This window comes from Armigeres subalbatus, chromosome 1 (genome assembly GCF_024139115.2).
Source record: "Armigeres subalbatus isolate Guangzhou_Male chromosome 1, GZ_Asu_2, whole genome shotgun sequence".
Taxonomy (NCBI): Eukaryota; Metazoa; Arthropoda; class Insecta; order Diptera; family Culicidae; genus Armigeres; species Armigeres subalbatus.
The window spans coordinates 271,779,593-271,792,993 of NC_085139.1; the positions used below are offsets into that span (position 1 = coordinate 271,779,593).

At 40.7% G+C, this 13,401-nt stretch overlaps 2 protein-coding genes across 6 annotated transcripts; one reads left to right on the forward strand and one right to left on the reverse strand.

The window, feature by feature from the left end:
* Positions 1-1,085: 1,085 nt before the first annotated feature.
* Positions 1,086-4,039, reverse strand: LOC134214233 (transmembrane protein 183-like). 2 transcript variants are annotated; one of them, XM_062693643.1, is made up of 3 exons: positions 3,198-4,039; positions 2,187-3,136; positions 1,086-1,160 (listed from the first exon to the last, which is right to left on the reverse strand). In XM_062693643.1, exons 1-3 carry the CDS (start codon positions 3,514-3,516, stop codon positions 1,101-1,103), a joined length of 1,329 nt encoding a protein of 442 aa, XP_062549627.1. In that variant the 5' UTR covers positions 3,517-4,039; the 3' UTR covers positions 1,086-1,100. The 2 variants fall into 2 exon arrangements, with proteins under 2 accessions (XP_062549627.1, XP_062549635.1); XM_062693651.1 differs by lacking the exon at positions 1,086-1,160 and having other exon boundaries at positions 2,086-3,136; positions 3,198-4,036.
* A 3,902-nt stretch (positions 4,040-7,941) lies between these two features.
* On the forward strand, positions 7,942-12,059 carry LOC134207602 (basic proline-rich protein-like). 4 transcript variants are annotated; one of them, XM_062683310.1, is made up of 4 exons: positions 7,942-8,096; positions 8,196-8,293; positions 8,396-8,656; positions 9,650-12,059. In XM_062683310.1, the coding sequence occupies exons 2-4, from the start codon at positions 8,270-8,272 to the stop codon at positions 11,195-11,197; spliced, it is 1,833 nt and encodes a 610-aa protein (XP_062539294.1). In that variant the 5' UTR covers positions 7,942-8,096; positions 8,196-8,269; the 3' UTR covers positions 11,198-12,059. The 4 variants fall into 4 exon arrangements, with proteins under 4 accessions (XP_062539294.1, XP_062539296.1, XP_062539295.1 ...); XM_062683312.1 differs by having other exon boundaries at positions 8,399-8,656; XM_062683311.1 differs by having other exon boundaries at positions 7,943-8,096; positions 8,193-8,293.
* The last annotated feature ends 1,342 nt before the right edge of the window (positions 12,060-13,401 follow it).

Sequence of the window (13,401 nt, forward strand, 5' to 3'; positions counted from 1 at the left end):
GGCAGATCAAACACGCGTACGTACCGTTACATTTGCACTGCCGTGAATATGCATTTTTTATTAGCGCCTTACTTTTCCAACTGTTGCTCTCGACAATAGCATCGAGAGATCTAAATATGTTGTCGTTAATAAATCAATAGTTTCAATGGAATTGGCAAATTGCTGGAGAGTATACGAGAAGAATTATATTAAAATCTCAAAAATAGATCGAAAGGTTAAAACGCTATTAGCGTCCAAAATCTTGCCTAAACTTGTGAGGTTCCGACTTGCAATTTTTCGTTTTACACCTCCCTGATCGAAAAGGAGCAAGTTTGAAATGATTTAAATCAATGATGCAGTATTTTCAATCAAGTGTGCAAAGGAGTAATTAAATGTTGATATTCCCAAGATGAATACACAGCTAGGTGTTTCAATCTGCCCAATTTATGGACGAGAAGAAGGCGGGGGTGAAAAATTCATTTTCGGTGCAAAACATAAACAAACCAGCTGGCTCTCCCATACTAAAATCCAAGATGGCTGAACCGTGAATTTGGCAGATTGGAACACCTAGCTGTGTATTCATCTTGGATATTCCAGTGCATCACACAGTGAATCATTTTTTCAAAGCACACTCAGGAAAATCGACACATACTTTATGGCAAAAATCCATGTATTTTGAAATATGAATATCATGCGTCGGCACATACTTAATTGCATACAAATTCACACATGGATACTATGATCCACATGGATAGTATGTGTGAACACTCATGCAATGCATGTGGGCGCATGGAATATATGTGTCGAAAATATGGAATCTATTTCGCTACCCCCATTGCAAAAATCCATGTGTGAACTCATGAATATAATGCGGAGTTTTTTGTGAGTGCATACTTTTGTGAATCCTTCGCAAAAAAGGATGCTCTTTGAAGACTGGGGTAGTATACACCGCAACCATGTCGTTGATGTTGGCGTACATTGAGATATTCTTCACAAAACCAATGAATGACAATTCTTTATGGGTTTTACAGTATGGCTATGTTTCGCTCATACTCTGACAGATAGCAATGGGTTTTGCTATAGGATGAAGAGAACTAAGTTCCAATTTTTTTTTCAAACGTCTAATAGGTACTTATCACAAAGTTGTTTATAAACTTGATAGGTTTAAAATCTATCTCTTCCTATATGTGATATATCATATGGATAAATAATAAGTATATTACTAAGGACAAGCCTCCCGGAATCCAATACTAAATTCACTCGCGTTTTCATAAGTACCTACATTAGGGTGGTTCAAAAAATCGATTTTGCTCCACAGTGCTCATCTGATTCATTAGCATGTTCTGAGTGTCCTCTGAAAATTTAAGCTCATTTAAATTAAAACTGATTTAGCACAAGCCGTTTCAAGTTTGCATGCAAATTAGTATGGGGAAACTTATTTTTTCATTATACTCTTATTGACGTTTCCCCATGAGGCGCAGGTTAAAAGAAAACCTACATAGCTAAAAGGAATACTCAACAGCTTTCACCCAATGAAAACCGCATGTTGATTAACCGCCCCAATAATTAGTAATCGATTTTAGGACAGGTTGCGAATCTTTAGTCATGATCGTTAAACTTCTTTGAGGGCATCAGTGAAATGTGCAGTGCAACATAGTAGCCTGAATTTGTGTGTGCTATCTTTCGCGCCACGAGCAGCAATGTTGCCTGTTGATGAGTTATGCAATTAGCTCCAGAAAACCACGGTATAGATTAAATTCGATTACTAATTATTGGAACGATTAATTGAGATGCGGTTTTCACTGAGTGAAAGCTGTTGAGTATTCCTTTTAGCTATGTAGGTTTTCTTTTAACATGCGCTTGATGGGGAAGTATAATGAAAAAATAAATTTCCCCATACTAATTTGCATGCAAACTTGAAACGGCTTGTGCTAAATCAGTTTTAATCCAAATGAGCTCAAATTTTCAGAGGACACTCAGAACATGGCAAAGAATCAGATGAGCACTGTGGAGCAAAATCGATTTTTTGAACCACCCTAACCTACATCATTCAATACAATACATCGCAGCATGCGTGAAATAATAAACTATCAGTTATGTGCTGCTTCCGTATTGAATGGGCCCTTGAAAACGCGAGTGCATTTAGTTTTGAATTCCGGGAGGCTTGTCTAAATAAAAACACAATTCATCTAGTCATCCCAATATACATTATCCGCATCGTATTCCATATCTTGATGAGGTTCTGACTCATCATCCACTTCCTTCTCGATCGTAGGATCCACTTGATAGTACTCCGGATTCCACCAGTCCAGCACTCGAACCTTTCGAACGGGCACGAACAATATCTCGTCCACCACTCGCTGGCAATAGTTGGCCATCTGCAGTCGCACCTTGTAGTTTGTGAAACCTTGGGCCAACGTTTGCGTAAAAGATTTTACAGTCAACTGTTCATGGTACTGCGGCAACAGATGCATGGTCTGCGTCGTAATTATCAATATCTGACAGCCTTCTTCTGCATTTGCATACGTGTCTTGCAAATACTGCAAGGAATCTTTTTGTTTCTGCATTCGAGCGGACTGGTCCGCTCTACTGCCTGGGATTAATTTGGTTTTCAGCTTGAAATAATAGTTCCAAGTTGCTTTACACTTTGTATACCAAGAAAATATGAGCAGACGGCCTGTTACTCGGTGGGGGTCGGTAAAAGCGGTAGCAGCGATCCGATGCGTAAATGGTTCATAACAGTAATACAGAGATCGGATGGTGCGTGCGCGAAGGCCTTTCAGCATCAGCATAAAATCCGGTTGAAGCCTCCGCGGGAGATCTACAGTACGATCGTAGTGCCTTCGATAGATATGGTGCCAAAATTTGTCTGACTGAACCACCTCTGCTGTTTTCCGACAGATTAACGCAAAGCGACCAACATCTTCCGGTCGAACGAACTCCGATATAATAAACCATATATCGATTGTGTAGTCCGAATAGACGCCTTCCTCCTGGACACTGGGTACCAATTGTTTCCCATTTTGATTCCCTTGGACTGGGACCATTTCGTCATCCATTGCGTCATCAGCTTCGCAATCATCGACGGCAAGAACGTTGGCTTTTGGCCGACGGCCTTTCAACTGCCCTGAGTGGGCGAAATCGTAAATTGAGAAATCTGAAAAGAGAAATTTATTTCAAGGTGTGCCATGGAACAAACTTCTAATCAAGCAACCTACCTCTAGAACTTCCAAAGGACCTGGATTTAATTTTCACAGAAACGGCCATGCCGATATTGGTCTTGTTCAGGAGGAACGATCTGCTCCAAGTACGAATGTCCGGATAAGTTGTGAACTTGGAAGATATTTCATAATATGATTTGGTGCTTCTAGAAGTGTCTGAACTATGATCTTGAAAAATCGCTGTTAAATGCGCGAGCGGTCGAAGTGCGCGAGCAGTCAACTTCACCATGAGCAACAAAAAAGGGGGGCAGCATGAAAGTGCGCGAGCAAAATAAAGTGCGCGAGCAGTTGTGCCCGAGCATAGTATGACTTGCATGCAAGATGCTCGCGCAAATCTTCAAATTTTGCCGCAATGTTGAGCTAATTAAATCTAATAGGTATGTTTAATTAATAAAGAAATTAATAAATAATAATAAAAATTGGATGTAGTACAATAAAACTGAAACCCAATCATTCTTTTCTATATTATTCCTACATTTGGATATGACTGATCCACAAAAAAAATGATTGACCTTCCGGGACTCGCATAGTCCTGGATCACTCATGCAGACCTATGCAGACCGCCCCTCTTGTGAACGATAAGCGAGCTTTTTTCGAAGGTGTTGTACTTTTTACAACGAAGCGAGTCCCGGAAGTTAATCCACCCAAAAGGTGATAATGTCTTTCTCCGCGCAGCTATATGGGAAGAGGAAGAAACGACAAACATTATATTTTGTTTTAAATTTAGAACGATTTAATCGAAACAAATAAATCCAAAATACTATTAAGAATAGAAAATTTTGCAGTGATACATAGAGGTAGCATACTAGGAGTACCCGAGCAGGAGTGACGACCTCGATAGCAGAAGTTGATATGAACTAGCATTGCATAAGAGGTAAAATACCAAAAACTAATATGCAAACTACTTCAGGCATAACATGCTAAGGTATTTTAATACCCAACGAATAATAAATTGTTATATGTTTGGTATTGTAATAACAGAGTATGACTGAAGTATTCTGCCTATTAATTTTTGGTATTACTGCTAAGTGGTCATCAACATCACCATGAGCAAAAGTACTAAGTATGCCAAATCAGATTTGGATACTGTGGGATACACAAAACCAGTTTCACAGATACCAATGACCGCCATGAGTTGCGAAATTCAGACAAAAGTGCACATCATTTGTGGTCACAATCTGATTTCTTACAAAGTTGTACACTTTTGTGTTAATACCGTAGAATAGTCCTAAGACCGCAATAAACATTGGCCATTGGAACCCAAACCTGATTTGACATCCCACCTAAGTATTTAGACTTAAGTATTATTCGCAATCGATAGTTAGAGCGTTTTAGGCACTTCAGTCACCCCATGGCCTCATCAAGGGAAACACTATGAAGGTCTCAAGTGGTTTAGTTTACCGGGCTAGGCCTAAGGGGCTGAGAAATAGTCGCATAATTGACATAGCACTGGTATATGGAGATAGGACAACTATTGCAAATAATCAATAGTTAGAGCGTTTTAGGCACTTCAGTCACCCCATGGCCTCATCAAGGGAAACACTATGAAAGTCCCAAGTGGTTTAGTTTACCGGGCTGGGCCTAAGGGGCTGAGAAATAGTCGCATAATTGACATAGCACCGGTATATGGAGATAGGACAACTATTGCAAATAATCGGCAGTTAGAACGTTTTAGGCACTTCAGTCACCCCGTGGCCTCATCAAGGGAAACACTATGAAGGTCCCAAGTGGTTTAGTTTACCGGGCTAGGCCTAAGGGGCTGAGAAATAGTCGCATAATTGACATAGCACCGGTATATGGAGATAGGACAACTATTGCAAATAATTGATAGTTAGAGCGTTTTAGGCACTTCAGTCACCCCGTGGCCTCATCAAGGGAAACACTATGAAGGTCCCAAGTGGTTTAGTTTACCGGGCTAGGCCTAAGGGGCTGAGAAATAGTCGCATAATTGACATAGCACCGGTATATGGACATAGGACAACTATTGCAAATAATCGATAGTTAGAGAGTTTTAGGCACTTCAGTCACCCGTGGCCTCATCAAGGAAACACTATGAAGGTCCCAAGTGGTTTAGTTTACCGGGCTAGGCCTAAGGGCTGAGAAATAGTCGCATAATTGACATAGCACCGGTATATGGAGATGGGACAACTATTGCAAATAATCGATAGTTAGAACGTTTTAGGCACTTCAGTCACCCGTGGCCTCATCAAGGGAAACACTATGAAGGTCCCAAGTGGTTTAGTTTACCGGGCTAGGCCTAAGGGGCTGAGAAATAGTCGCATAATTGACATAGCACCGGTATATGGAGACAGGACAACTATTGCAAATAATCGATAGTTAGAACGTTTTAGGCACTTCAGTCACCCCATGGCCTCATCAAGGGAAACACTATGAAGGTCCCAAGTGGTTTAGTTTACCGGGCTAGGCCTAAGGGGCTGAGAAATAGTCGCATAATTGACATAGCACCGGTATATGGAGATAGGACAACTATTGCAAATAATCGATAGTTAGAGCGTTTTAGGCACTTCAGTCACCCCGTGGCCTAGGTGGTATAGGTGAATAATCCGCTGGAAAAATCTGAAAAATCTTAACAAATTTGGCTACGCTTCGACCTACCTTACTGAACGACGAAAGTATAATATTTTTCCCAAGTCACAAGAGTAACAATGCGATCTTGTTAAGCATTCAAAAGTTTATTTTTCAGAAAATCATTGGAATGCTTAAAAGTTAATCTAAGGTAAATTTATTAATAATCCCTTTAACAATTAAAATTAGTAAAAGCTCCAGAAGGAATAAACAGTAAGCTAACTAGCTTTTTTCATTTTATCCGTGTACACTGCTAAAAAAGTTTACACACAAGAGACTTTGAAGTATGCTCTTTTGACTATAAAGTATTCAATTATGACTTCAAAGTACGCTCTTTCGTGGGAGAATGGGACTACACACAAAAAGGAATAAATATCATGCACAATTATGACTATCTTATATTCACAAATGAATAACATTTATGCATAAAAACAGGAAAAGTGTGTAAAACTTATTCTTTTTATGCGTCAAATTTTACTCCTTTTGTGGGTAGTCCCATTCTCCCGGAAAAGAGTGTATTTCTGCCCAAAAGAGCATACTTTCAGCTGTGCGTGTATAGAACCCATACACAGAAAAAAAATCCATGGTAACAATTACTATTTTGTAGACTACGCCATGTTTTTAAAACAACCACAAATTTTCAGTTAAATTAATCATGCATTCGGACAAATTCACCACTGATTTAGTTCATGTAACAACATACCACCAGGACCACAGTTGATTTTTACTGCGCGCATGGTAAAATCAAACGGGTTTGTTGTCTGCTGAAAATCGTCGGTGCGTATTCTTAAATTACCCCCGGAATGGTAGTTTCAATCGCAACATTTTTTCGCGTGTAGCCTCTAATTATTTTTAAAATAAAAAACAATAATCGAAAAAGTCCTTTTTATAAGATTGGCCCAATTTTAAACGAACATCAGGTGAATTTTTCAGGCCAGTTATCACGTGCAGCACTTTTTCGGTTTTTGTTTTAGATTTTAAAAATAGTTAGAGGCTTCAAAAAATATGGGTTCTTTGGGAAAGTTGACCTTCACTCACAAAAAACTCCACATTATATTCATGAGTAGTAGTTTATAGAAAAGAAAATTTCCACAAGATTAAGTTTGGATTTGCCAGCGTGTGTAAAAAATGTAAATTACAAGGTTAAAAGACTATTATTCTTCCATTTACTTCCACTATTAACTTTTTTTATGTATCAACAATCAGATACGTATTTTCGTTTCCTACTTGGAAACTTCTTCAGTGTTTGTTATCGACTGAAGAAGTTTCCAAGTAGGAAAACAATACGTATCTGATTGTTGATACATAAAAAAAGTTAATAGTGGAAGTAAATGGAAGAATAATAGTCTTTTAACCTTGTAGCATTTCCCCTAAGACGCTCTAAAATAATTAATCATAAATGTAAATTAGTGTAACAGTCCGCCAAATCGATCAGCCGAATGATCGATTACCCATAGGCCAATACGTGTCTCCGCATCGCGTCTGCACTGGTTTTTATAACAGTCGAGACTCAAAAGCTTAAAACTGTTATACCGCTCAGTTCTATTTTCTGCAGATTTGAACCACAAATGAATCACGAGATTCAAATATTTTTCAATTGTTTTGGTGTATGAATGCGTCATTTTATGTACGGATCAATCCACTTTGCTTTCTTCAGTGGCAACATAATCATTTCATTTAATGAAAAAATAATCAAACATGAATAGAACACTGCTGTGGAAGCCTGTGAGTTTGTTCTATTTTGGCTCATATATGTAGAACAGTATTCGAAAATTTGCAACTAAACTGAATCACTACTGATTTCACTCTAAGCCGTATTTTAACGATTCACGATTCACCATGAATCCCGAACGAAACGAACCGATGAGCCAGAAAATCCCGAAAATCAGACAATCCATTCACAAATTCATAGACACAAACGGGTGTCCACGCATTTTTCTACAGTAAAGAAGTTTTCGATTTATCAAAAAATGATCTGAGCGCCCTGGCTTAAACTCCGTGTATCACTCACGTCACTCGCGTAGTCCGGGAATACCTTTGATTATGGACCTTGGAGGTACATACGCGATGCGCGTCCAGTAACTCAATAATGCTGTCCAATGAGCAGCTCGAAGTAGCTCGAAGTTGTTCCTGTCACGCTCATGCCCGTTTGTTGACAAAAAAGAACGAGCAGGACGGGAACAACTTCGAGCTACTTCAAGCTGCTCATTGGACAGCACTAATAAGTCACTCTTTTCTGTGCGTGATTGTCACCTTCGCATGAAGATTGTGCCGCTGCTGATCAAATCTAGTAAAAATTGCTAAAATACGGTAAGTTAACTTTCAAAATCATAATTAAAATGCAGTTCCAGCCACTTGGCAACCAAAATAATCATATTTTTCTTTTCATCCACTGGAATAAACCAGCAGAAGTCGACTGAAGATTGAGCGCGTTGTCAGCTAATAGTCAGGTCTGCTGCACAAGCTCCAAACAAAAAACAAACATGTCGGTCGCCTACTCTCAGCAGGTTAGTTTATTTGTTTGAGCAATTCAGATTTTTCAAAAATGTTGCAATTTTATGTGCTATCACAGGGTGACTTATAAATAAAAATTACTCCTGTTATTTCAGCAGCAATCTCAACAGCCCCCGAATCCGGGGAACCGAGGTGGACCCGGAGGTCCGATGAATCGGGGCCAGGGCCCTCCGCCTAGTCCGATGCACATCCAGAAAATATTGGATGAAAACGCCGGATTGATCCAAACTATTCAGGACTTCCAAAATATGGGCAAAGCGCACGAGTGTATGTCCTATCACGTTGCATTGCACCGGAATCTGGTGTACTTGGCCAATCTGGCGGATCCGCAGCATAACATTCAAGCTTTGTTGCCGGTAAGTCGTATAGGTTCTTTTCCGCAATTATGACGCTATGTTATTACATCTTTTATCTAATCAGTATCCAGTAGCACGTCCTCAAAAAAAAAAGTTCGATTTTAATTAATTTGGTCTATAAAACTACTTCATTTTTGTAATAATCGACAGCGTTAGACAGAAATCCATTTTCCCTTTCTTTTTCAATGGTTCTACATTCCAACTGGAACTTGGCCTGCTTTTCAACTTTATGTTCTATTAGCATTTCCGCAGGACTAATTGAATGTTTTTCTTTGCCTGTCATAATCAATGCACTATGCCAGGGAGTCAGAAATAATTCTTACCAAAACATTACCATCAAATACATTTAGCTCTATCCAGGATAAGGGTGAAACAAATCCTCTGCTTGTCACTTTTATTTAACTTTTTCCCGCAAATGGGGTCTGCAGAGAACCATCAAATTTTGCACCTTCCCACCTTCATCGATTTTTTACAACAAAAGTAATATTTTGTACACCTTTTGGTTTCATTAAACTGCTTATATAATCAATACTGTGTAAAAATAGTAAAACAGTAGGAAAGAATCAAATTATTGATTAACAATTAAAAACTTTGTTTTCGTGTTCCTCTAATTTTGGCTATGCCAAAGGGCCACGGATGGTAATCTTGGTAAGGTCCAATTCCCGGCAGACTCAAAAACCAAAGACAGAAATTACTATTTTGTCAAAACTCAAAACTGTGTGCTCAATTGAGAAATTACGATGCAGTTGAACCGAAACATAAAAATGCAATCGGGACTTTAGGGGGGTGTGCCGAAACGCAAAAGCCTGCCGGTAGTTCCTGACGATACCCTAACTTTTGTTGTATTATTTTTCTCAAAGATGTTTCCTCCTATTGAAATCTTAATCGGGGGTTGGAAGGGTTTAAAGAGGGGATGTTGATGACGAAAACTCTCCTGCGACATTCGCTTTTTTACCAGAAAGAGCTTGAATTCATAAATTGATATTTCCACAGCCTCCCCATGTATTGCAACACGGTAGTGGTCCTCCAATGCATGGAGTTCCTCCTAGTGGTGCGGCCCCAGGGCCAATGCCAGGTCACGAAGGCGATCCAACTCATGGCCCACAGGCCCAAACACCGGGACCGAACCAATCAGCTGCTCCGGGTGGCGCGCTTCCAGTTGGAGCCGAACAACCGCCGACAGTTCAACCAGGTGTTCAGCCACCACCTCAACCACCCACTAGCCAAGCTCATCCTCCTCCACCGAATCAGCAACCAGGCTATCGTGGAGGTCCTCAAGCGCCTCCACCAACATCTTCCGCAGGACAAACTGCCGCCAATCAGGGGCCACCGGCTCCCGGACAACCTGGAAGACCAGGCGTTCCACCGCAGCAACCACCCATACCACAACAAAACCAAGGTTATCCTCCTCAGCGCGGTCCCTATCAACAGCATGGCCACTATCCCGGTTATCCTCCACCGAATCAACCATACCAAGGCCAACCAGGCTATCCACCATATGGACCACCCAATCCTGCTCAAGGCTATCCTCCTAATGCTCCCCAATCATATCATCATGGTGGAATGCCTCCAACAACTTCTGGTTCGGCACCTCCACAAGGATCTCCGTATCCTACCGCAGGACCTCCACAGGGGCCACAAGGTGGGCCACAACAAGGAAACTACCAACAAGGGCCGCCCAATTCTCCAGCATCACAACCGCAAATGTATGGACCGCCCGGACAGTATCCACCACAGCCTGCTGGAGGACCACCGATGCCACATGCTTACCCCGGTTATGGAAGCCCAAATCCTCCGAATGCTTATGGACAGCCACCGTCAGGGTATGCACCGGCTGGTGGTCAACCAAGCTATCCTCCGCCACAACAATATCCTTCCAGCTATCCATCAAGCCAACCTGTTCCTCATGGTCCTCCAACGACGAGCGCCCCAAGTCAACCAACTTCGGCAAGCGCTCCTTCAACCCAGACGAGCGGCGCACCAACTTACACCAATCAATCAAGTCCAGCACCTGGTCAGACCTCTTCGCCCAGTCCGAGCTCGAACGCCCCTCCTGCCAGCGTTTCGCACGCCTCAATGCCACCAACCACTTCCACAGGTTATGCAACGGCAGCTCCAGGAGCCCCTGGTCCCGTACCTCCCCAAGCATACACATCTCCTCCGGCGGCAGCTGGCCAACATCCCCCACAAAGCAGCTATCCTCAACCACAGGCTCCCGGTCAACAGCCGCCGGGCCCGCCACAGTCCTACAGCGCCACGCCACCATCCACTCAGCACCAACAACCACCAGGCAGTTATCCCCAAGCAGCTCCAGGAGGGCCCCAAGGACAAGGACCACCCCCAGGCCCGGCTCCGTATCCTCCCCATGGCTACCATCAGCAAGGTTACTCTCCGATTCCTCCACCCCAGGGTCAATACCAACAAGCGGCCCAAGGTTATCAGTATCAGCGTCCGCCAGGTGGTCAAATGCCTCCTCCAGGGCCACAGGGCCCTCCGCCCCAGGGAGCCTATGGCTACGGTTATGGACAACCACCGCAGTAGAAAGCCGGCAGATAATCGCTAAGAGAATCTCAGCTCTGCAGAAGACTAAATTTTACGCAACGAACAACGCAGTGCGGCATTCGACAGGATACGAACGGGGATAATAAGTTCGATTCTCTGGATAAAGATAGGGAACGTTTACTTTTAATGAGTTTTATCATGTTTTTTTTTTTATTCTTTACAAGGACAACGTTGAGCGGAAATCTCCAAAACTTCGACCATAATGTAAGAGTTTTAGCACAGACAAACAGACATAACACGTAGAACATTCAACGATGACAAAACGACCTCTGTTGTTAACGTCGACTTACACCCTCATTTTGATTTTACTCACCAGTGATTTAAATTGTATTGCTGACTCTTTTTTCCCACGGAAAATTTTACTTTTCATTAAAAGTGGAACTACTAAAATTTTGAGTAGTTTCACATTCAATAAAAAAGTGAGTAAAACTTCGGTGCTAAAAAAGAAACGGCAATTCAATTTTATTCACTATTGGGTAATAAAATATGAGGATGCAAGCGAAACACGAACCATGTGGCATGGCGGAAGAGGGCGGTAGTAAGCAAACATGAAACCCGAGCAAAATTGAGGCGCGCTACGAATGGTTACTTGATCACAACGAACCACTATTCGAGTCGACCAGTAGATCGGTGAACGATGAAATATTTTATGAGTGCTATATTGTTATGTCTGTTTGTATGTGCTATTAGGTAAACAAGTTTCACCTATCCATTATTCCATGTAAGTGCGTATGATCGTATAAGAATATAAAGTGTAATGTTGGAATATAATATAGTTAAACATTGTGTATGGAACAAAAATGTATTTTGAGAATCAAATAAAGGCAGTTGAAAAACTGGATATTATGATTGTTTGATACTCCGAATACCCCGTTAGGGAAGATCCTTAAATTACGTAACGGAAAAATTGGTCATTTTTGACTCCATCCTATGTAACACTTTTTGTATGAATCATTTATAGATCTATCTTAGAAATTAGGAGTACAAATATTTGTTGATTGCAATGTTACACTCTTAGTTACGACTTTATATCTGAAATCTGGAAACCTTGAAGCATAAAAAGTTAACTTGTACTGATTAACGAGTCAGTCTTATTCCGAATCTACCATTCGCTTATAACATAGATTGCATTAATTAGAGATTTCATGAGTGGCCGTTATATTTCGCACGTGCTGTATGTACACTTGTGTTCAGAATAATAGCAGCGGAAGCCGTTTTCCATACAAAATGGTCAATTTTGACAAGCTGTAACTTGGTACCCCGTTGACCGATTGAGCTGAAATTTTGGCAGTGAACTAAAAATATGATGAAATTTACACATACTACGTATCATTTTTTTTTTCGAATGACGCGTTCAAAAATTACGCACTAGGTCAAATTGTTAAAAAAAAAAAGCAGTTTTAATTTTTGTTATATTGGCCAATTCATGTGAAATCCAACAATTTATATTTTTTAAATTATAAACTTAGTGTCTCGCAGCACCTGAATTCAAATTGATAACATTTCAATTAATTGTTTTTCTGATATTTCCAAAACAAAAACTGCAATTTGACCTAGTGCGTAATATTTGAACGCGTTATTCGAAAAAAAAATTTTACTTAGTATGTGTGAAATTCATCATATTTGTAGTTCACTGCCAAAATTTCAGCTCAATCGGTCATCAAGGGGCATAGTTACAGCTTGTCAAAGTTGACCATTTTGTATGAAAAACGGCTTCCGTGGCTATTATTCTGAACACAGGTGTACCGCCGCATGAACTTATGCTAAATAATTATGAAAACTGTGTCCTACAAAAGACCTGATTAGCTGTGATTATCAAAATTGAAATCTTGAAAAAAAATCGTGATTCCACAGAGAATGGCTCATATGCAAAATTTCACCTCAATCGGACTTCGTTAGGGGTCGTACACTTATTACGTAAGCAATTTTTTGGGTTAGTGCTTAAAGTGCTTAAAGCAGGTGCTTAGTGCTTAATGCTTAAAACAAGTTCAAACGTATGGTTAAGCACAGATTACGAGTTAAGCGGAGGTGAAGAAAACAGCCCTTAGTCATCTTACGAGTCATCAATAGTTGATTCCAAATTGTCAGTTCTTTGAGCTGACTTAATGAAATCAGAAAGTTTGTTCTAGAAATCCCGAAAAACTGTTAAGATGTTTTGTATCATTGAGTGAAATGGCCGATTA

Coding starts and splice junctions, on each gene's coding strand:
- LOC134214233 (XM_062693643.1), bottom strand. CDS start 3,516: ATGCAAGTCATACTATGCTCGGGCACAACTGCTCGCGCACTTTATTTT. Junction 3,137..3,197: donor GTCCTTTGGAAGTTCTAGAG/GTAGGTTGCTTG, acceptor TTCTCTTTTCAG/ATTTCTCAATTTACGATTTC. Junction 1,161..2,186: donor TGGAATACGATGCGGATAAT/GTATATTGGGAT, acceptor TATCACATATAG/GAAGAGATAGATTTTAAACC.
- LOC134207602 (XM_062683310.1), top strand. CDS start 8,270: ATGTCGGTCGCCTACTCTCAGCAG. Junction 8,294..8,395: donor CGGTCGCCTACTCTCAGCAG/GTTAGTTTATTT, acceptor CTGTTATTTCAG/CAGCAATCTCAACAGCCCCC. Junction 8,657..9,649: donor ACATTCAAGCTTTGTTGCCG/GTAAGTCGTATA, acceptor ATATTTCCACAG/CCTCCCCATGTATTGCAACA.